The sequence below is a fragment of the Pimephales promelas genome, chromosome 13 (genome assembly GCF_988280905.1).
Source record: "Pimephales promelas chromosome 13, fPimPro1.hap1.1, whole genome shotgun sequence".
Taxonomy (NCBI): domain Eukaryota; kingdom Metazoa; phylum Chordata; class Actinopteri; order Cypriniformes; family Leuciscidae; genus Pimephales; species Pimephales promelas.
In genome coordinates, this window is record NC_142781.1 from 11,757,177 (window position 1) to 11,780,060 (window position 22,884).

At 39.4% G+C, this 22,884-nt stretch overlaps 1 protein-coding gene across 1 annotated transcript in view; it reads left to right on the forward strand.

Annotated features, from left to right (window-relative positions):
* The window catches only part of enpp1 (ectonucleotide pyrophosphatase/phosphodiesterase 1), a 72,239-nt gene extending 50,928 nt beyond the window's left edge, over nucleotides 1-21,311 (forward strand). Inside the window, exons 18-25 of the mRNA XM_039692640.2 lie at nucleotides 1,538-1,722; nucleotides 3,104-3,143; nucleotides 3,230-3,384; nucleotides 7,841-7,967; nucleotides 8,319-8,393; nucleotides 16,731-16,863; nucleotides 18,906-19,050; nucleotides 19,944-21,311. Of these exons, the coding sequence (XP_039548574.2) occupies nucleotides 1,538-1,722; nucleotides 3,104-3,143; nucleotides 3,230-3,384; nucleotides 7,841-7,967; nucleotides 8,319-8,393; nucleotides 16,731-16,863; nucleotides 18,906-19,050; nucleotides 19,944-20,096 (1,013 nt within the window). The 3' untranslated portion in view covers nucleotides 20,097-21,311. The remainder of the gene's footprint in view (nucleotides 1-1,537; nucleotides 1,723-3,103; nucleotides 3,144-3,229; nucleotides 3,385-7,840; nucleotides 7,968-8,318; nucleotides 8,394-16,730; nucleotides 16,864-18,905; nucleotides 19,051-19,943) is intronic.
* Nucleotides 21,312-22,884: the final 1,573 nt, after the last annotated feature.

A 22,884-nucleotide genomic window follows, 5' to 3' on the forward strand; every position in this document is an offset into this window, starting at 1 on the left:
GTCAGACCAACCATTCTTTCAAAACTAACGGAAAATCAACTTGAAATCAACGCGTTGTTTCAACGTTATGAAAGCAAACCAATTTTCGATTTTCATTTAGCTTTGAAGAATGCCGCGTCTGACGTTGGTTCAACGTTAATTCGATGAGCAAAATCAACGTTGTTTCAATGTCATGAGAGACGTCGTTTCCACGTTGATTCAATGTCAGTTTGCTGTCTGGGTGTCTTTCTACTTTTAAAGCTTTGTATAGCCTGCGACACTTTTAATATACTACAACATATACTACACCTTTCTGTCATTGTAGAGCTTACAAAATAAATGTGATTTTTGTTTTTTAACAAATTAGTCAGTAAGCATTGCTAGCTGTTAGCATTAGCTGTTAATGTTAACTTGCAAGCTAACCAGCATATATGATAGGTAAAGTTAAAGAGATAGTTAATCCAAAAATGAAAATTCTGTCATTACTCACTCCCAAACCCACAAGACTTTCATCTTTGAAACACAAATGAATATATTTTTTAATGAAATCTGAGAAATTTATGTCTCTCCACTTCAAAACGTTTGTAAAGAGATCCACATGAATCGAGAATGAATATAATGAACATGAATGAATATGATGAAACGGCTTTTATTCGCATACACATTGATCAATGGATGTACAGAGAGCCACTTTGGATAGTGCATCTAGTACAGCAATAGACTGAAATATTTAAGAAAGTTGCATTTAAGACGAAATTCAAAAGAATTACAAACCTCAAATAGGGGCATGTCACTGAGTCAGCTAGTGTCATCAAAATCCCACTCCAGCCAAGAAACCAAATTTGGCAACAGTGATATTGTAGATGGATGATGTTTCTTGGTAATTGAGTCATCATTTACTCACCCTCATATCATGGACACATTTTCTTCTTCTGAACACAGATAGCAAACTGACATTGAATCAACGTGGAAATATGACATAGAAACAACGTTGATCTGACATTGTTTTGCTCATCGAATTAACGTTGAACCAACGTCAGACGCGTCATTCTTTCAAAACGAACGGAAAATCAACTTGAAATCAACGCGTTGTTTCAACGTTATGAAAGCAAACCAATTTTCGATTTTCATTTAGCTTTGAAGAATGCCGCGTCTGACGTTGGTTCAACGTTAATTCGATGAGCAAAATCAACGTTGTTTCAATGTCATGAGAGACGTCGTTTCCACGTTGATTCAATGTCAGTTTGCTGTCTGGGACAGACACAATTTATATATATATATATATATATATATATAGAAGAATGGTAACCAAACAGTTTCGGGTCCCTTTGACTTCCATTGCATTTTTTCATTTTTGCCCATACAATGAAAGTCAATGTTTAGTTACGAACATTCTAAAAAAAGTGATCCACAGATGAAAGACTTAGGTCATACTGGTTCATAAGGGTAAGTAAATTATCCTATTTAGCATGTGTCACAGTATATTGGCATGGCTGCCTCCCAATAAGGGTATCATAAGTAGTAAGTAAAAGTAAAATAGCTGTATATTTCTCTTTAGATTTACTGGGTGTTCCTCCGGCTCCCAACAACGGCACCCATGGCAGTTTAAACCATCTGCTGAAGAACCCACCCCATCAGCCGGTGTATCCCGCACAGCGCTCGGCTCCGTCCACATGCACCCCTGTTAGCGGGACCGCACGTGACCCCCGGGGCTGCACCTGTGACTCCCTCTCTGAGGCTGAGGTGGGCATCACAGACATTATTCAGGGCTTCTGCATTTTTCATCCTGTGATTCGTTCTCATAGGGCCGCAGAGACAATGCTAAATGACTATACTGAAACACAACTCTTTCATTGTGCATAGTTATAGTAGCAAAACAAATAGACTCATCGACTTTCCAAAGGAAGGAGCAGTTTGCTGTTATTATCCTTCCATTCAATCAAACTCTGATGCAAATTCATCTGTCGCTTAAGATTAAGTCAAATTACACAGATTCCAACAGGGAGAGACTGCATGATGTACCCTTAATCCAGACCATGATATTATTAATAGATTGCAATGATTATTTAAGGGCATTTTTGAGCATGCTTTGAGACTTTTTTAATGACTAGTTCCCTTCAAAGGCCAAGGCTTTAAATCGAAAGCCTGCCTTGATTAATGGTATAATCCTGTCTTTGAACTGGCTGTTATTAGATTACTCACTCCTTGGAAGAGGAGGGGTTTCCTCTTGGTTCCACCCAAGGTTTCCTTGTAGTTTTTCCTTGTCTTTGTTGCTTTGTGCTTGTTAACAGGGGGTTTAAGCCTCAAATCTTGTGAATGCATGGTCAATGTACAAATTAAATTGCACTGCAACCAGAACTGCATTAGACGCATTGACTTGGAAAGCCAAATATATTACCTTTACCTATTACAATTCTGAAAAAAAAGTGGATAGAGTATGTCATTTATACATTGATACAGAGTTGAGGTCATCATGTCAGTGTCTGCCAGAGAGTTCTGCAGTTTAACACTGTAGCTCTGAGGAGTTATGATTGTTGTTTGTTTGTTTGTCTTTTCTGATCCGTATCACTTACGCACTTTTGGCTTTGTGGTGTTGTCTGGATTTCTTAATTGTTCCCCCCGTGGTTTGTAACAATTACATAGCTTTTCAGTTTTTGAAAGGGAAGTGAGTCAAGCCACTTGTGCTTAACCACTCTAAATGATTTAGTGTATACACTGCCGTTCAACATTTGGGGGCAGTTATATTTTCTTTTGTATTATTCCACAATGATGCATTAAATTGATCAAATGTGACAGACTAACATTATTACAAAAAAAAAAGATATTTCAAATGAATTCTATTCATCAAATGAAATATTTTTCCACATAAATATTAAGCTGTGCCGCTGTCTTCAACATTGACCATATGTCAGCATATTATAATGATTTCTGACGGATCATGTGTATGAAAATTCAGGTTTTATCATAGGAATAAATTACATTCGCAATATTTCACAATAACACTGTTTTTACTGTATTTCGGCTCAAATAAATGCAGCCTTTGTGAGCGTTGTGTGTGTGTGTGTATACAATATACTGTGTATATAAATTATGTTCAAAAATGAATTTCCAAAAACATTTTCAGGTGAACCGTCTGGACCAGCGTCTCATCGACTCAAATTCAAGTGAGTAAATATTAGTTCATATTGACACTGTTTTTATTGACAAAACTGTACAGTGAAAAACTTCCTGTTTAATCTTCCTTTAATAGATGAAAATGTAAAGCCTGTTCATCTGCCATACGGACTCCCGCGTGTCCTTCAGGAGCAGTCGGATCACTGTATACTCCAGCACAGCGCGTACATCAGCGGATACAGCCGAGACATCTTGATGCCGCTCTGGGTTTCATACACTGTGAATGCAACGGTGAGATTCATTTATCGACTCAACTATCACTCCAGATGGTGTATTTGAAACATGAAGTGTAAAGGCTGGGACATATTGCTTACTGTTAGTCAGAGGTGGTATTTATAATTAAAAGGGAGGAACCGTCTTTTTTTAGAGCGCACTTTCTCGCATATTTGGACACACCCATGAGAGCAAGACGAGTCATGTGGTGTCAGTATCCTACCAAAAGTGAATGTAAATTTTAAATGTGTACAGGTTTACCTGTTAAAAGTTGATTTTGTAAACTTTTAGGAGTACACTAGTATCTCACTATCTGATATGGCTAGAGTTTATTGTAGAGGAAGCTCTTTTTACACAGCAGGGGTTGTTTGATGTGATAATAATCTAATGGGATTTAAGTGAACTACTCCCTTTTTCAAGTCATTTCAGGACTTTAACTTCAAAGATTTGTGAAAACAAAGCGTACATTAAAAAAAAACAATTTTTTCTGACACTTAATTGCGATTGATACATTTAATTTAATTTTTTATTTATTTATAAAGCTCAAATAAACACAACAGACGTTGATTACTGTGCTGTACAAATGAAGAACTATAAAACAAACCACACACAATACATTAATAACAGACAATAAAACATTAAGTTTAGATTGGGAGAGACCAAATAGAATATATTAAAGTTTAAACTTGCATTTAATTTAAATTACTACTATTATCATGTAAATAATGGTTTAAGTTTACTGCCGAATATACTATAGAAGCATTTTGGTTACTAATATATATATAATCCTATACTTTGCTCCTATATAATTTATTGAAACTTGTATCTCATGTATTTAAATACATTTGTTATGTTGCATTTGCAATTTAGTACATTTTAAAATACTTTAACTTTAATCGAATAACACACCACAGTTAGAATAATCAAGTACAATATAATTAGTCAACACATTAAAATAAGTGAACATATTGATTTTAAATGTCCTTTAAGTAAAAAATCCTAAAGTAAAACTTTTAACTTGATATTAAGTTTACTTTTAACTCTCTTTTTAAGTACACTTAAGTGGCCTCTTTTATTTCATTATGTTATCTGCAAGTACTACTAGTTTTTAAAAATATGAAGAGTTCAGATGCAAAAGTCTCTAAGTGCCATTTGAAATTTTCTTCTAGAATGATCATTTTTATCAAGCTTGTATATTTAAGTTCAGTGATTTCACTTAAATGGCAATGATAATTACCTAATAATTGTTATTTAAGTGAAATTACTGAACTTAACTATACAAGTTTGATAAAAATCATCATTAAAGAAGAAAATTTCAAATGGCCATTAGAGGCTTTTGCATCTGAACTCTTCATATATATATATATATATATATATATATACTTTTTAGATTTGAAGTACACCATTAAACGCTTCTTTTTCACAAGGGGAATTTGTTCTGATGTAGAAAAAGGACGTTGTAAATGTGCAGAGGTTTAGTGGTGATGCTGAAGGGAGGAGAGGAAAATCATATATTATATCTGTCCTATTTTCTGACCTCACAGAGCATGTGCTGCTCATTATGTGGGCCGACCGCTGAGTAAATCTCAGTCATCACACTCAACGGGAGAGTGACAGACAGAATCATCAAGTGTTTTCTCAGCTTCAGGCAGATCTTGTGTTTGTTATTGTAATTCATGTGAAATGTGCTTTGACTGGAACTGACATTTGCTATTTGCATAAATTCTGAAACAAAATGCATAAACTAAGATGAAAACAGATTAACTGAATAGAAATTGACTTAAAGGGGTACTCCACTTTTTTTGAAAATAGGCTCATTTTACAGTTGGGTTTTACCGTTTTCGATTGTATTTAGCCGATTTTCTGATATTTAGAAGAATATCAGTAAACAGACAGTTTCTGGTCTCATTGACTTCCATAGTAATTTTTTTTTCCTACTATGGTAGTCAATGAGACCAGAAAATGTCTGGTTACTGATATTCTTCTAAATATCAGAAAATCGGCTGAATGGATTCGAAAACGGTAAAACCCAACTGTTTAACTCTGGGGGAGTGGTAAAATGAGCCTATTTCCAAAAAAAGTGGACTATCCCTTTAATACAGAATTGCACTGACCGATTGGTGCCTGAAAAATGCAATGCATTCTAGTTAGGTTTGTCTGACTTTGATCATGTGTGCTATCAAAGTAACGCGAGACGAGACAGGAAAAAATGTGAAAGTCTTTCTGTTCCTTCATGAAACCATCTTTGTATTTTGACAAATATTGCATCTAAAGCACTTCATAAATGATAAAGTATGCACACACCTCGTGAGCATCCCTATGGGAAGCAGAAAGTGTCTCCGTTTGAACTCCTCCCTGATTGCAACCAGCAGATCTCGCCTGTGAGAAGCCTACAATAGTTTAACTCAAACACATCTAATAGCTTATGCTCAGCAAAATGACTTTACCTCAGCAGAAGATGTGATTGGATAACTGGACTAACCAGTGAACCCATCTCATTTAGACATAGACCCGCGAACTCCCCTGACAGACACCATTTTGAAGTGCATTCGACTTCATCAAGTGGACAGCTTTAATTGGATAAACCCTTGAACCCTCTATTTTGACCGAAGGAGCGAGTCTACTCAACATGTACACTTCAGACAGATCCATAGACCACAATGCACCCTGATTGTGACACAATCATACCTCCCCACACAACTCAAGAGTTTGATACTGGACTTATTTTGATATTTAACCACATAATACTAGTAGCTATCTTAAGCTGACTGTTATTTACACAGTTATAGTTGACTGTATTGTTGTCATTTTTATTTGTGTAATTTTTTACAAGCATACATACAAGCCTTTAGAATGGTGCGTAAGCAAATCTATAAGGACAAATATATATATATATATATATATATATATATATATATATATATATATATATATAATAGGGCTGTGCAAAAATTAATCGCGATTGATCACATCCAAAATAAAAGTCTGTGTTTACATAATATATTTGTGTGTGCTGTATATAATTATTTTGCACACAAATGCTTGTATACATTTAAGAAAATGTGTTATTCATATATAAAATATTTATATTTATACAATATACTGTAGATTATGTATTTTTTATATATATATATATATACAGAATTTAAGCACAAATAATTCTTAAATATATACATGCATGCATAGGTATTTAAATATACAAAATAATTATATACAGCACACACAGATATATTATGTAAACACAGACTTTTATTTTGGATGCGATTAATCGCAATTAATTTTTGCACAGCCCTAATAATAAATTAACTCCATATTGGATTCCAAGTGATCAAGCGCAGAGCGTCCTATTTAAACACGTGTCAAGGGTTCCGCCAGTAGTGGGCACTAGTGGAACGTTAGCAATGACGCACATCCGAGTAAGACGAAGGGAAGTTAGCGAGGGAACGGCACAAAATAATTTGATTTAAATGCAGCCTAGGTTTGTTTTTGTTGTTCCATCCCATCTGTGTCTTTTTCGACTGTTAAACAAGAGCCTGGGACTATGTTGCCATCTTATGGACAAACTAATGTGTGCAAATAAAATCAAGGCACATGTTCAAGATGAGCGCACACATTCAGAGTTACTGTTTGTCACGTGCACTGTACATGTATCCTAGTGTACACATAAAAAACAAAGTGAACTATGAGCTCCAAGTATCATAAATGTTGTCCAAAAGGACTTGACACCATATGATAGCTTTGTGAGAAACAGACTAAAGTGAACTAAACAGGAGCTCAGTCAGCAGAAATGGCTCTAATTTCCGCCTGTTCCTCAAACAAGCCACTGAATGTTTCAATCGAGTTTTATGGTGTTTTTGTCATTATGGGGCTTGACTGCGCTTGTCCTGCAAGGAATAACCAGGATATTTTTCTTTTATGTTCAAAGGGAAAAATGTTTACACAGGTTTGGAATGTCATAAGGGTGTTAAATCATCCTTACAGTATCTTCTGGATCTCTTAACTCATAAGCCAACTGCAAGCCACAATATGAGATAGGCTTGATCTTGCAATACATGTTTTGTTGTTGATGTTGATGAATGGGAGTAACTTCACACACAAGCATGACTCACAACATATTACCAAATCGTACTGTTTTGGAAGGTTTAAAAGCTGAAATGTTAAGCTTGTACTTAACATTGTGCTCTCATTTGACATTTAAAGCTGTCTTTATTACTGTTTAATGATCTAGCACAGTTTAAGACCATTAAGCCAAGATTCGAGATGTGTTGCTTCAACACAAAGCTGTAACTGGCCTTTCTCATGAGGCTTGAAACAGTTTTCAGATGTAAATGTGTGGAAATGTAAATTTACTAAATAGCTCTGACTGTATTTTCACTGTTATGTTTCTGTCAAGATTTGCGTCATGAGTGTTTTAATGGTCAAGTAAGCACTCTTTCATCTGAATGCTGATTTTCTTTGTCTTTGTCAATCCAAGGTTAGCGTGCGTCCCTCAGCACAGACATGCATCCGTGCAGATCTGCGAGTTCAGGCCAGTGCGAGACAGTCCTGCTCGTTCTATAAGAACAGTCCCACTCTGACCTTTGGCCTCCTGCATCCGCCCAGTGAGTCCAACGGGATATCTAGATTTACTTTAAGATCTCTAAACAAAGCTCACAATTCATTTCACTTTCTGCCCTCTACTGATAATTCAATTAGAGCTATGAGTGATATTCTTTATTATTTATGGCTGTGTTCAAATGTTATTTGAATTAGATGCATGTTATGTATACAAGTACATTTTATAATTTTTAAAGATATTTTTTTTTTATATATGATGTATATATGTATGTATTATATGTATAAATGCATTACATGTATGTACATATATCCTGTCATTTGTCATACGTGTGTATGTGTGTATGTATATTGTGTTGTGTTTACTGTACTAATGGCTGATTATCTTTCTTCCTCAGACTTCAGTCCTACTGGAACTGAGCCAGACTCCTTCATTACAAGCAACATGGTGCCCATGTATCCAGCCTTCAAAGGTACGCCGTGTTTTACATTCAGCTTAAAGCAAAACACACACTCAGTACTTATGTAAATTAAAAGTTGTTGCCATGCTGGAATAAAAAAAGTTCCAGTTCTACTCTTAGTGAACCCTATGGTTGATTGTTCTGTAGCTTTTAATGATTCAAGCATAGACTGCTGGGAACCCTGTTGTTTTAGTCTTCATTATCTATTTATTATTATACTCCTAAAATACTGAATTGGACGCACAGCCATTGACGCCAACATAAACAAAGGATAATGGGTATGGAGTGCCGTTTTGAATAATCATGGGAAAATGTTGAACTTTGAATTCAGAAAGTCAATAAACATGTTTCCTGATTTACTCAAAAAGCTGTAATTCTGCAACTCATAAAATAAGAATTGCCAACTTTCTATTTGGAAAAGTGTAATAGAATGACAGTAATGTGTCTAGAACATGGCAGCCCCTGTGAAGATTTACACTTTTTAATGATAAACATTCACTTCAAGCTTATAAAATGCTTTAATAAGTCAAGGTTCCTGCATTACAAGATAATAAAACTGGTTTGTATACATTAGCATTAGCATTAGCATGGGTGTAAAACATGATTTACAGTGCTATAAAAAGTATGCCAGCCTACTAACTGGATCTGAAATCGCATTTGAACCAAAATAGACTTTTGAAAAGCTGTGCTTTTTATATTTAATGAAGATATGCAACACTCCCTGGAAAGATAAATGCTGCCTAAAGCTGGTCTTTGATTAGAATCAGTTGATCACAGCTTAATTGAGGCTTTTATACCATGAATCACAGGAATGAGTCCCATGGGAGCAGGTGACCTGCCATAAACACCTAGGATTGAACAGAAAAGAGCGTTCAGAGAGCTGCAGTTTTCTGAGCTGTTTCTTGTTTGTGTGGGAACAGGTCACTGGCTTCAGTGAGACTTCATATAGGCTATCATCTTATATTTCATGTGTTTTAAAGTTATTTTATTGATGTACCACCAGTGTCATTTTCTTTTTTTAGTCATTTTATTTACTTATTGGTTGGTTTTCTGAACCTTTCTGTAGCAGGATCAGCTGTTTGAGTGGATCTTTAGACACTTCTCATATATTAAAAGTGAAATTGACTTTCCTTTTGCGAGTTTTGGCACGCAGATATTTTTTAAGGAAATTTTTGGTATGGAATTATGTAATATCTACTTGACTACATTAAGTAAAATTAACAAGTAAGTTACTCTAACTTTGCCAGTTAAAGTTTGTTAAGTCATTTCTAATTAGTTGAAGTTTACTTTGCAATACTCTGTTTCAAGTACATTTTACTCAAAAAATAAAACACTGAATTAAGCCATGCTTTCAAAGTATATGCTTTACTTTGTGTATTTTAGTGTACGATTTACTATGTCTATTAATTCTGCAGCCTCATTTAAAATAATTTAACAGTCCATTTAATAATTAGCTTTTTATCAGCTCACAAACCACTGAATCCAGATATCACAAAACAGCAAGTTACTAAACCTAACAACAACAGCAATGATAAAACAATGTAAATATAGATGGAAAACAGTGGAAATGCAACTTTATTAATTATTCACTCCCTGGTGCATGATGGGAACACAAGTATCAGAAAACTGAGTACACTGTAAAAAAATATTTTTTTTTTTATTTGTAATCACAACATTTTTTCTTTTGTCAAATCAGCTTCATTTATGTAGTTCAGATAACATAATATTTTGAGTTTCAATCTCCTTTATTGTATTAACTCAATTTTTCCAGTTCAATCAACTTAAAATTTTAAGGCAACCAGGTTACGTTATTTTTTAAGTTAAACCAACAATATTTTTTACAGTGTATAAACACTTTTAGTACACTGGAAAAAAACACATTTTTTCTTTTGTCAAATCAACTTAAATAATTTATTTAGTTGAGATACCTTATTATTTTGAGTTTCTGATGATTAAATTAATCTCCTTCTTTGTATTAACTCACTTTTTCCAGTTCAATCAACTTTTTTAAGGCAACCAGGTTACTTACTTTTTAAAGTTAAACCAACTATATTTTTTTACAGTGTAGGTTTATGTACGCTTTAATTTTTTCAAGTTTAAATGGCTTAGTAGCTTAAATCCTCACAAGTCATGATGAAGGCCTGTTGTGTTTATAGACAGCATTGAGAAATTTACACAATAATAATTATGCCAAGTGAATTGATGTTCTGCTTTAACCTCATAGAGTCTCATCAGTGGTTATTGCGACACCTGTGTATGGTAAACTCTTTCTTCATTCTGTGTTATGCAAGTGTTTAGATCATTTAGAGTGAAGATTACCGAGTTTATAGTTTATCCCCCGCTAACTTCATGTAGAACATCATCTGCACTCCATTCAAAATCATTCATCTGATAGAATAAGTAGTATTCGTGTACTTTAGTGCATATACAGTGTGATAGTGTGAAAATGAACATCAGAATGTGTGTGTGGTTTGAACTTTATTTGCACCTGTATTTCATTACACATTTATCTGTTATCAGTGATTGGCTTGATTACAAAAGTTGATAGTTTATGCTTTTATCATAAGCGTATTATTCAAACGAACCCAAGTAAACACGGTTCATGCTTTTGTTACCCCACCATTCCTTTGTGGCTCTTGGTTTCAGTCAGTTAAAATGCTTCATTTGTTCCTAGAAACATATCGGGGTTATTAAAGAAGTCATGACATGACGAATCAAAAGCTGCTTTTGACGTCGCCACTCAGGATTGGTCACTTCTCTGTTGCCTGACAAGTTAATAATGAAATTGAAAGAAATGTCTGATCAACATGGTCACTATTTACATATACTAGCATCTGTAAACGTCTCTGGTTACGTATGTAACCCTAGTTCCCTGAAGGGAACGAGACGCTGCGTGTAAACGCCGTGGGAACGCCTCTGCGTGACGAGTCATGAAGCACGTATGAAATCTGTCCAATGGCGAGACGGAACGTCATAGGCGGGGTGACGTATCGACCAGGAAACTATAAAGCATCCCCGAAACACAAGCGCAACAGCTTCTGATAGGACTGAAGCAAGCGCTCACGGGCATGCTGGGAGTATGGCATAGACACGCAGCGTCTCGTTCCCTTCAGGGAACTAGGGTTACATACGTAACCAGAGACGTTCCCATTCAGGGAACTTCGAGCTGCGTGTAAACGCCGTGGGAACGCTAATACCAACGCCGCCATGCGAGCAGGTGTCCGTTGTATGAAATCAGGCACATATTTAGACGAAAGCACCTGCGCCCCTGGAGCGGAGCTACCATACCCCTGGTTGAGTGAGCCCAGACAGCCAAAGGAGAAGGCTGACCGGCGGACTCATATGCAAATGAGATGGCCTCGACCACTCACTTACTCAACCTCTGCTCAGATGCGGGACAACCTTTCTTCGGAGGTCCAAAACAAACAGATAACTGTTCAGGCTTTCTCCACAGGGCAGCTCTGTGGACATAAGCATCTAGAGCCCTCAGAGGGCAGAGCAGATTAGTTTCTCTTGGTCTGACCTCACAATACCACGAAGAAAAAGAATTACCAATGGGTATCTCCCGTGAAAAGCTCCACTCAAAGGGACGTGGTAAGCAGATAGGCCACCACATACACCTTTAGTGTGGAGTGGGATAACCCTGTGGAGAAATGCTCCAAAGGAATTCCAGCACCGCCACACCGGGCAGTTAACTGGGTCCAACTGGTGTTCTCCCCACCAAGAGGTGAAACATTGCCACCTCAAGGCATATAATCTCCTCGTGGACGGAGCTCTGGATTGGAGGATGGTCTCCACGACCTCAGTCGAGAGACCCGATTCTATGAGCTGGGCCCCCTCAGAGGCCAAGCCACAACCTCCATAGATCTGGGCGGGGGTGAAGTATCGACCCGCATCCATACTCGGGCCGGCCAACGCGGGGCTACTAACAGTAGAAAGACCCCGACTCGGTGAACCCTCTCCAGAACTCCTGGGAGCAGAGCAATCGGGGGAAATGCGTACAGGGGTGACCTCGGCCACTCCTGTACCATCGCATCCAACCCCAAAGGGGCTGGTGGATACAGAGAAACCACAGCATGCAGTGTCTCAGTCCCTGGATTCAAATAGGCCTACCTCGGTATGACCGAAATGACTCCATAGGAGCTCCACCACCTCGGGGTGGAGTCTCCACTCCCCGGGCCTCGGCCCCTGCCTCGACAGGATGTCTGCTCCCCGATTTAAATATCCTGGGATATAAAATCGCCAAAGAAGAAGCTTCCCCTGGGCCCACAGAAGGATCTGGCGCTAGCCTGAATAATGGACATGAGCGCAGACCCCCTTGATGGTCTATAAAAAGACCCCCGATGTGCTGTCTGACCGGACAAGAACATGGTGACCCCTCAGGTCTGGGAGAAAGTCCACAGACCCCGGGCTGAGCGACCACTCATGATCGCCCCCAGCCCGTGAGGGAGGCGTATATCGTTAGCTTCTTTGGAACAATGAAGTAACGGCTGTAATACCCCAACTCTCTGTCGGGGGGAAGAGCTCGTTCTATCGCCCCCTTCAGTAACAGAGCTTTCACCTCTTGTTCCATGACCAGAGCCTGCTCGGGGGATACCACTGTAGGCAAAATCCCCCGAAAACGAGGCGGACGTGACCTGAACTGGATCGCGTACCCGCGTTCGATAGTCTGCAGGACCCATCGAGATATATTTGGAAGACTTCCTCATTCTGCCAGAAATTCCACTAAGGGTACCAGTCTCTCGAGACTGGCCTCTGGAGTAATTATAGAGACAGAAACAGTGCCCTGTGACCGCGCACAGGCAGGGTTTAACGACTGTTCTGTATCGCTCCTCGGAGCAAACGAGCTTCCCTCGGGAAACCACTCGCTAGGACCGTCTGCGCCCACCCTCACAGGCAGGTTCAGCAGAACGGGTCCCTGCAGACCCCCCTGGTGGTTTATGTAAGAGACCACAGACATGTTGTCTGACCGGACAAGAACATGATGATCTCTGAGGTCTGGGAGAAAGTGTTTCAGAGCCTGAAACACCGCCATCATCTCTAGACAATTTATATGCCATCGGAGATGATGGTCTTGCCACAACCCGCGGGCCGAGCGACCACTCATGATCGCTCCCCAGCCCGTGAGAGAGGCATCCGTCGTCACCGTTACCCGGCGACACGGGGCTCCCAGCGCAGGTCCCAGGGACAGGAACCAAGGTTCTTTCCACATAGCCAGGGCACGGAGACCACGTCGCGTGACCTTGATCTTGCGGAGCGGCTTTCCCCTCGGGGAGAACCCCTTGGTCTTGAGCCACCACTGTAGTGGTCTCATGTACAGCAGGCCGCACGGTAACACGTTGGATGCTGCTGCCATCAGACCCAGAATTCTCTGGAATTCCTTTACAGTGAGTGACTGGCCTAGCTTCACTTGCTTGACAGTCGAGATAATCGAGGCTATACAAGCCGGCGACAGACGTGCCTGCATCGTCGTCGAATCCCATACCACGCCTAGAAAAGTGGTCCGCTGAACTGGCGAAAGCACACTCTTCTTAGCGTTGAGTCTCAACCCCAACCTTCTGATGTGGGCGAGGACGGCATCTCGATGCCAAATCGCCTGATGCTCCGATTGAGCCAGAATCAACCAATCGTCGATGTAATTTAAAATGCGAATGCCCTGGAGACGCAGCGGGCCAAGGCCGCGTCCATGCATTTCGTGAAGGTTCGAGGAGATAACGCTAGGCCGAATGGAAGGACCCGATATTGGTACGCTTCGCCCCAAAAAGCGAACCTCAGGAACTTCCGATGTTGCGGAAGGATGGAGATATGGAAGTACGCGTCTTTTTTTTTTAGGTCTATCGTGACGAAACCAGTCCTCGGACCTGATCTGTGACACGATCTGCTTGAGAGTCAGCATTTAGAACTTGAGCTTCCCTACTGACCGATTTAAGAGGCGCAGGTCTAAAATCGGACGCAGCCGCCCATCCTTCTTTGGAACAATGAAGTACCGGCTGTAATACCCCAGCTCTCTGTCGGGAGGAAGAACTCGTTCTATCGCCCCCCCATTCTACCAGAAATTCTACTAAGGGTACCAGTCTCTCGAGACTGGCCTCTGGAGTAGTTTTTAAAAACAGAAACAGCGCCCTGTGACCGCGCACAGGCAGGGTTTAACGACCGTTCTGTATCGCTCCTCGGAGCAAACGAGCGTCCCTCGGGAAATCGCTCGCTGGGACCGTCTGCACCCCCCATTACAGGCAGGGTTGGCAGAACGAACCCCTGAGGGCACCGAGAGAGAGCGGGCGCCGGATTCAGCGGCGAACACCTCTGTCTCACGGTGGGGACCACCCTCAGTAGCCTGACACCAGTGGCGTCAGGACTTCTTCGACGAAGCCTTCCTGGCGACAATAACCGTCCTCAGATCGGTTCTATCCCGGGAAGACCTCGCCTGAGAACGCCGCGTCTCAGCCCAGTTTTGCTGGGGAGGAGCCCGCGACGCTCTCTCGACGGGCGGGGCTGCTCTCGCCCAGCAGCCCCCGAAGGATGAGTACGGAGGGGGAGACATTTCTGGAGCGCCGCTGCCTGTTTTTTTCCGGACGACAGCGGCGCATCCAGGAGAAACGCTTTATCTTTCTCCTTCATATTAGCCAGATTTAGCCACAGATGCCTCTCCGTGGCCACCAGGGCTGCCATAGAGCGGCCGACTGATCTGGCCGTCTCCTTGGTGGCACGGAGAGAAATATCTGCCGCCTGACGCAGTATCTCATTAATCACGTCAGTGCCGACGACCTCCCCCTCACTCATATCTCCTAGACCCAGCAATATTAGCATACATAGTATATAGGTCTGGTGTGTCAAAAAATTCTAGCTGACACTGGTTTGTTCCACGATCTACACACCTCGGTGTGTAGATCGGGGAAGAAGGGCAAACACCGGCATGGAGGTAGTGAGTGTGATATTAAAAATCTCTCATCCATTTTACTCTCTCGACTCTTGTTTCTCAACTGGCCATTCAATGGTTAATTTTTCCACAGCCCGAGTCAAAAACCTCCATTTTTTTTTTTTTTCCCTTATTTTTACTACATTCGCGGGAGACTGGGATGGCAAACGAGCTTCCCTCGCTCTCCACTGAGTCCATAGACTCTGCATCCACACTTTCAACATCCAGCTCCTCAGAACTGGATAATTGAAGTGATGGCGCCTCAGCCCGGGCAGGAAAAACCGCAACGCGGACTCCCGCAGCGAGAACTGAGGCACTGGATCTACCAGGTAAGGGCAGAGAAAGGGCGGGGCCCGTCTCAATCCCCGCTGATAGATCCATCTGCGATCCCCACGACGCAAGCCTTCGCTGTGCCTCGGCAGCAGCGGGACCCGAGCCGCGGGGAGCGCGCACCGAACCACTCTCCTCGAAGAGTGCCCGGCGGGAGCGAAGTGTCTTCATGGGCAGACACTCGCAGTGCACAGCCGGCCCCCTCGAGAGCCGACTGAGCATGCTGCACTCCCAAACAAACAACACACAGATCGTGTGTATCCCCACCCGTGATGAAGCGAGGGCAGGGATGAACACACTTTCTGCTGTTGTTTGCTCGCCATATCAATATATATAAATATACAATATTAGACAGACAGACAAAATTCATACATAGAGCGCTTGTGAAGACTCAGAAGCTGTTGCGCTTGTGTTTCGGGGATGCTTTATAGTTTCCTGGTCGATACGTCACCCCGCCTATGACGTTCCGTCTCGCCATTGGACAGATTTCATACGTGCTTCATGACTCGTCACGCAGAGGCGTTCCCACGGCGTTTACACGCAGCTCGAAGTTCCCTGAATGGGAACCCTATTGGCACCGCGTTTCAGTACCCAACCCTATCCATAATGCATCCGTATTCAGTACCTTCGTCCATACTTTCAAAAAGTGTCTGTCGGTGAAATCAAACGCACTGGCACTGATCTGTGATTGGTCTGTTAGCACATTAAGCCCAACTTTTAGTCTTTACAGAAATCCCCCCTCTTACACTTCCTCCTACAATGACGTGAAATGATGATTTTTGCATCATTGTAGGAGGAAGTGAAAAAGGTAAATAGCGGATTTCTCTCGTCTCGGGGGAAAATGAGAGTTTTGCACGACCATTCAATAGTATAACTGTGTTTTTAACAATGGAAATCTTGATGCAAATGGGTGGTGTCCCTTTAAGGAAAAAATAATAATTTTGAAAAATCATGTCATGACCACTTTAAGCATGTATAAACAGAATTATGGACAGCACAGTTATTACTTTTTCTGAATCATATGTTTTCTTGTCACACAAACCCCATACTTTCATGTTTGTTGATTGTGTCACTGTTGTTCTTGTCTAATGTCTTTATAACAGATATTTGGGATCACTTCCACAATGTTCTGCTGGTGAAGTATTCACAAGAGCTGAACGGTGTAAATGTTGTGAGCGGGCCAATATTCGATAACGACTTTGATGGGAACTATGACTTAATGAACAAGGGAACACCGTAAGTTTGCAAAATGAACCAGTGTTGATGGAGCGTGAAATATATACAAGAATGAACAGACAGAGTACACAAATACATCCTAGCACTTTCACAAACAAAAATACAGTAATATTGTGAAACATAACAGTTACCGGTACCGGGACGCCTAACTTTACTTCACTATATTTCTATTAAATCCTAATCTAATTATGACAAATTATATATTGTTGGAAAGGTCTAAGACTTCTAAATAGATATTCTACCCCTGTTTTGTGTTAAAAATTATGTAGGAAGAGTAATTGATGAATTTATGACAAGAGTGCACCTCAAAAAATCTGCATCATAACGGGAGTTTTGACCTTTGTCACAAAAAGTTGATGAACCCACTTTTAATCATTGAAACTTCTGTTTTTATGGTAAAAGTTCATAATAAACATATAATCTAGTATTTTTCAATAAAAAATAAAAAATTATAGTACAATATTATCCTCTAAAAATGATAATATTTATATTTAGCCTATTATCCTCTAAAATATAATATTATTTTGTATCGCCTTTTTTTATTATATCACATATTTTAGTAGTTATCATAAATTAGGTATCATTTGAAAGCTTATAAACTCAGAATTCATCGTGTGAAAACTGTTTTATAATTGAAAGTTGCGTTACCATAGAAACGGTACTTATTTTATCAGGCTCCTCCCCTTTTGGGCATCATTGTATTTCAGCCCATTCTCACTCCCAAGGCGTCACCTAACTGACGCCTTGGGAAGCATTTGGACATGCTTCAATATCTGACGCTTTAGGCGCCCTTTAGCGTCAGTTACATGACGCCCTAGGATCGCGTGTACCCTACCCCCACCCCACACCTAAACCTAACCGCGTCCTCTAACAGACGCTTTCCTTTAGCGTCAGTTAGATGACGCCGTAGGATCGCGTCATGTAAGTGACGCTAAAGGGCGCCTAAAACGTCAAATATTGAAGCATGGTCAAAGGTGACGCCTTGGGGTGAGAATGCGTTGTGTATTTCATAATTTATTATCAAAACCTTTTCTAATCTTGACAAAACTGATATTGTCAGAAAGGTCAGAGTCTCAAGGTTCCAAATTTTGTGACAGAATTGATATTTGGACAGAAATGTATTAATTTGTTAAGGCAGAATGTATACAACTAAATTCAATGGAATTTAATGGCACCCGGTGGCTATTTTTGGTACTACGCCTAAACAAAATCTCATGGGAACTTCAATTTTTGTGATTTCAACTTCAAATTTGGAACATAACTTGATAAGATGTATGGCTTTGATTTTATAGAAATTTTAGTGTAAAAAATATTTTATAAAATATATATTTTATATAAAATAAAAATATATAGTACAGTATATTTAATTTACTGTAAATTTAAACTTCCATAACTTTTTCATACTTTCATTTTTTGAAGTGTTTTCACTTCGGCAATATTCTGCTGAGTGTGTTCTTTAAAACAAGACCAAACTTGGGTATATATTCCAAAGCATTCTTAAATTACAACCATTTAAGTTTGAATGGTGCATTTTAACCCCCATTCTCAAAAAGGGGGGTGACAGCTAAGGGGTTAAAATGACATGTGATCAAAGCTGATTTGGTGCTCTTATAATATTTTTGTGAATAGCGTGATGTGTATTTTCAGGGTTCTTTGATGAATAAAATGTTTATTCGCGACATTATAAATGACATCCATCCTGTATAAAAGTATTCAGTAGTGTATAATTATTTTAGATTTCGCCTTATCTAAAATGACACGTAAAAACAACAAACTGTGGTTAATGGTCACATGCTCTCTTCCTGTCTCTTCAAGTGGGCGGTTCTTGGCCGGAAGATGCAAATAGACCCCAAAAATCTGATAATATGAGATGAGAAATGCTTTATAAGGCCTAGTGCACCGTTTGTGAACAGGCCTTAGACCTGATGAGTTTGTTTCCTTATTGGTGCCTCACAAACAGCCCATACTGCCCACTGGTGGCCAGATGTTTATTTCAAAACTGTGTTCCTCCCTTCATCCAGATGATTCTCTTCTGCTTTCAGGAACGGGACGCCCATCCCTACACATTTCTTTGTGATTCTTACAAGTTGTAAGAACTCGTCCCTTCCCATCCGAGAGTGTGACGGCCCTCTAGACGCTGTGTCTTTCATTCTACCTCATCGACCTGATCAACAGGAAACATGTCATGTATGTAATCAGCCATTCATGATCTAAACCACAGCGGCCATAAGATTGTACTGAGAAAGTAGTTGTGTAACTTGCTTGTTAGGAAACTTGACTGTTAAAGGGATAGTTCACTTTTTGTATGTTTTAGCTTACCTCAAGGGCCACAGTAGTTTCAATTTTGATATTTTTAGGTCAAACCGTTCTTGTCTATCAGTCTTATAATGGAGGTCTATGGTCACCACCTTAAAGAGCATGCACAGAGAAGTCCAAATTAAACATGATTTAATGACTCGTAAATTTAAGTACACATTGATGGCCTAAGACACAAAACGAGCGGTTTGTGTGAGAAAACGAACAGATTTATATAGTTTTTACCTCTTACAGCCACGTCCAAGTGATCTGACGGCACGGGCGCTTTGTGGCTGTATAAATTATATAAATACTGTTCGTTTTCTCACACAAACCGCTCGTTTTGTGTCTTAGGCCATCAATGTGTACTTACATTTACGAGTCGTTAAATCATGTTTAATTTAGACATCTCTCTGCATGCTCTTTGAGGTGGTGACCATAGACTTCCATTATATGACTGACAGACAAGAACGGTTTGACCTAAAAATATCAAAATTGAAACTACTGTGGAAACAAAGACACCTACATCTTGGATGCCCTTGAGGTAAGCTAAAACATCCCAAAAATGAATTTCAAAGTGAACTATCCCTTTAAGCTTTCGTGTTGCATTCGTGTGAAGCACTGTGAGCACTAATGCACTTGTAAAGTATGTATATAAATTATAATTGAAATACTTTACTTCATGTTTTAGAAGAAATGACAAGTGGACCATAAAAGCTTGTCAGTACATTCAGAAGTACACTTTAAATGACTTTGTACACTTTCTTTACCGTTTATTTCTCCAGAATGGCACAGACTTCTCATGGCTCCCGGACTGGGTTCAGCTTCACGTGGCTCGAGTCAGAGACATCGAGCTTCTGACGGGCTTGAGCTTTTATCATGACCGGATATCTGTTGCTGAAACATTACAACTCAAGACCACACTCAAAACGTTTTAGGATCCTCGTTTTACCGCATCTGCAGGCCACAAATGGTTCATTGGTGATGGATTTTTTTTTCCAACATTGAAATGCAGTTGAGCTTTACCAGACTCTGATACAAAGACACATGTTTATCCAGAGAGCCTTTGAACTCCTAATATGGAAAAATTAAACCGTTTATGATATCTGCTTTAATTCTTCATTCTCAGAGGCGATCTATTTATAACTGGGAATGTACCGACTGAACTAGAGACTGCCCAGCAAGAGTTACAAAGAATCTGTTTTCCGAAAAACAAAAACAGTTTTTCAGCACACATGTGGTTACTGAACACAAATCACTAACATGTGTGTGTTGACTGACCACAAATCACTAACATGTGTGCTGTAAAACTGTTTTTGACTTTTTTTTTTTTAACTTGCTGAATGCAGGATCAAGTCTAACTATCTTGGATTCAGCCAGTGAAAAAGAAGAAAAAATATCTAAAAAGAAACTTTATCAAGAGTTTTGGGTTAAACAACGGTAAACCATGTTTTCCACAGGAATCACTCCCAATGTGTCACTTTTGTTGTTTTATTAAATTGTTCTACAGCAAATGCTCTTTCCAGCTGTTTGCAACATGTCCAAGCCAATTGAAGATTTATTAACTCTAGTATAATAGTGGCTTTTACTCCCCCTTCAGGCCAGAAAGCAGAATTACATCAACAATTGAAGGCATTTATGTCACTGTGTATCAGTTTCTAATGATTTAATAGGGTACTCCACCTAAAAAAATGAAAATTCTGTATGAGAACTCACCCTCAAGGTGTTGCAAACCTGTATGAGTTTGTTTCTTCTGCTGAACACAAAGGAAGATGTTTTGAAGAACGATTGGAACCAAACAGTTTAGCACCATTGATTTCCATAGTAGAAAAAAAAATACTATGAAAGTCAATGGTGCCAATCGTTCTTCAAAATATCTTTCTCATACAGGTTTGCAAACACTTGAGGGTGAGTAAATGATGACTTTTGGTGGAGTATCCCTTTAATTGATTCACTCTCTCAGGTCAGTTTTGATATTACTAAATCTGGATCAACATTCATATTACATTTGTATATGTTACTTTTGTTATTCAAGGTTTACAATGTCTCGTCTCGTTTGGGGAATAATTATATCATATTTAATATGACGTTTATGTATTTTGTTTGTGCAGTTTGTTATAGTTCAATGCCATTAAATGAGTAGGTTTTTTTTTTTAAATGAAAACTTTTGCTGATAATTTACTCACCCCCATGTCATCCAAGACATCCATATCATTCTTTCTTCAGTCAAAAAGAAATTAATGTTTTTGTTTGGTCTTATCAAGCGAAACGAACGCTCATTTAAAAAAAAAAAAAAAAGTTTAAGTTTTATAAGCACAAATGCTCGCCTTTCTCCGTTCTGTGATCGCGTTTGTGACTCTCCTGTTCGAACCGTTCATCAAAATGAACAAATCTTTTTCCGAGTCAATTCGTTCATTTCGTTCGTTGAATGATCCAAATGACTCAAAAAAGGATTCGCTCATTTTGATGAACGAGTTCGAACAGCAGGGTCACGAACGCGATCACAGAACAGAAAAAGGCGAGCATTTGAGCTTATAAAACTTTGTTATTTATTTATTAAATGAGCGATCGTTTCGCTTGATAAGACCTTTATTCATCGTCTGAAATCGTTTAAAGCCCTTTGAACAGTTTGCACTGAAACTGTCTTTTGGACCTTGAACCATTTGGTTCCCATTGAAGTCCATTATATGGAGAAAAATCCTGGAATGTTTTCATCAAAAACCTTAATTTCTTTTCGACTGAAGAAAGAATGACATGGATATCTTGGATGACATGGGGGTGAGTAAATTATCAGCAAAAGTGAACTACTCCTTTAAGCATCACTGTCAATATTATTCACTTCAATAAGATTTTTACTACATTATGGACCTATTCATTTCTTATAAAAATTAGCTACTAATTTAGTTAGTTATTGATCATTTTATTCAGCAAAAGTCCATTAAATTGACTGTAAATACATCCGTGATGTTACAAAACATTTCCATTTCAAATAAATGTTGTTATTTTCTTCTTAAAATGAGAAGAAACGTTTCTTGACCACAAAATCATCATGTTATAATGATTTCTGAAGGATCATGACGACTGATGCTGAAAATTCAGCTTTGCCATTACATAGTTAAAATATTAATATATTTTACAATTTAAAATATAAAACGGTATAATATTTCACAATATTACCATTTTTACTGTATTTTTGATTAAAACAAAATTCAGCCTTGGTGAGCAGAAGAGACTTCTAAAAAAAACATTAATTCCATACTTTTCAAAGGTTAGTGTGTATCCACTACTCCGAGTATAAAATGGCACCTGTGAAAAACCTCATCCTCTTCTTGCCTGAAGGAGATGTGTGCATTCCCCTTTTCAGGAAACCATGGTTACATGCGTAACCTGAGACGTCCCCTTTCGAAAGAGTGTGCTATGGGGAACATGCTGAAGGGATGAGTGCCCAATTGGCTGACCTAAGACCCAAAGGAGTCCTCATCCCTAAGGCGCACACCAGCAACATGATCAGTTCCCTGTGGCCAGAGCCTGAGCTACAAGGCTCCTCATAGGTAAACTGAAGAGCTTGGTGTCTTGAAAGGACAATAGTCATAGACCGGAGCTTTTCAAAGAGGAAGCCAAACAATGTTCACATTCACGCCAGCGTCCAAGGAGGTCCACAGAGAGCCTAAAGGTGATACACAGGGCAACTTTTTGAGCAATTGTTGCTTGGGGACTTTCCCATTG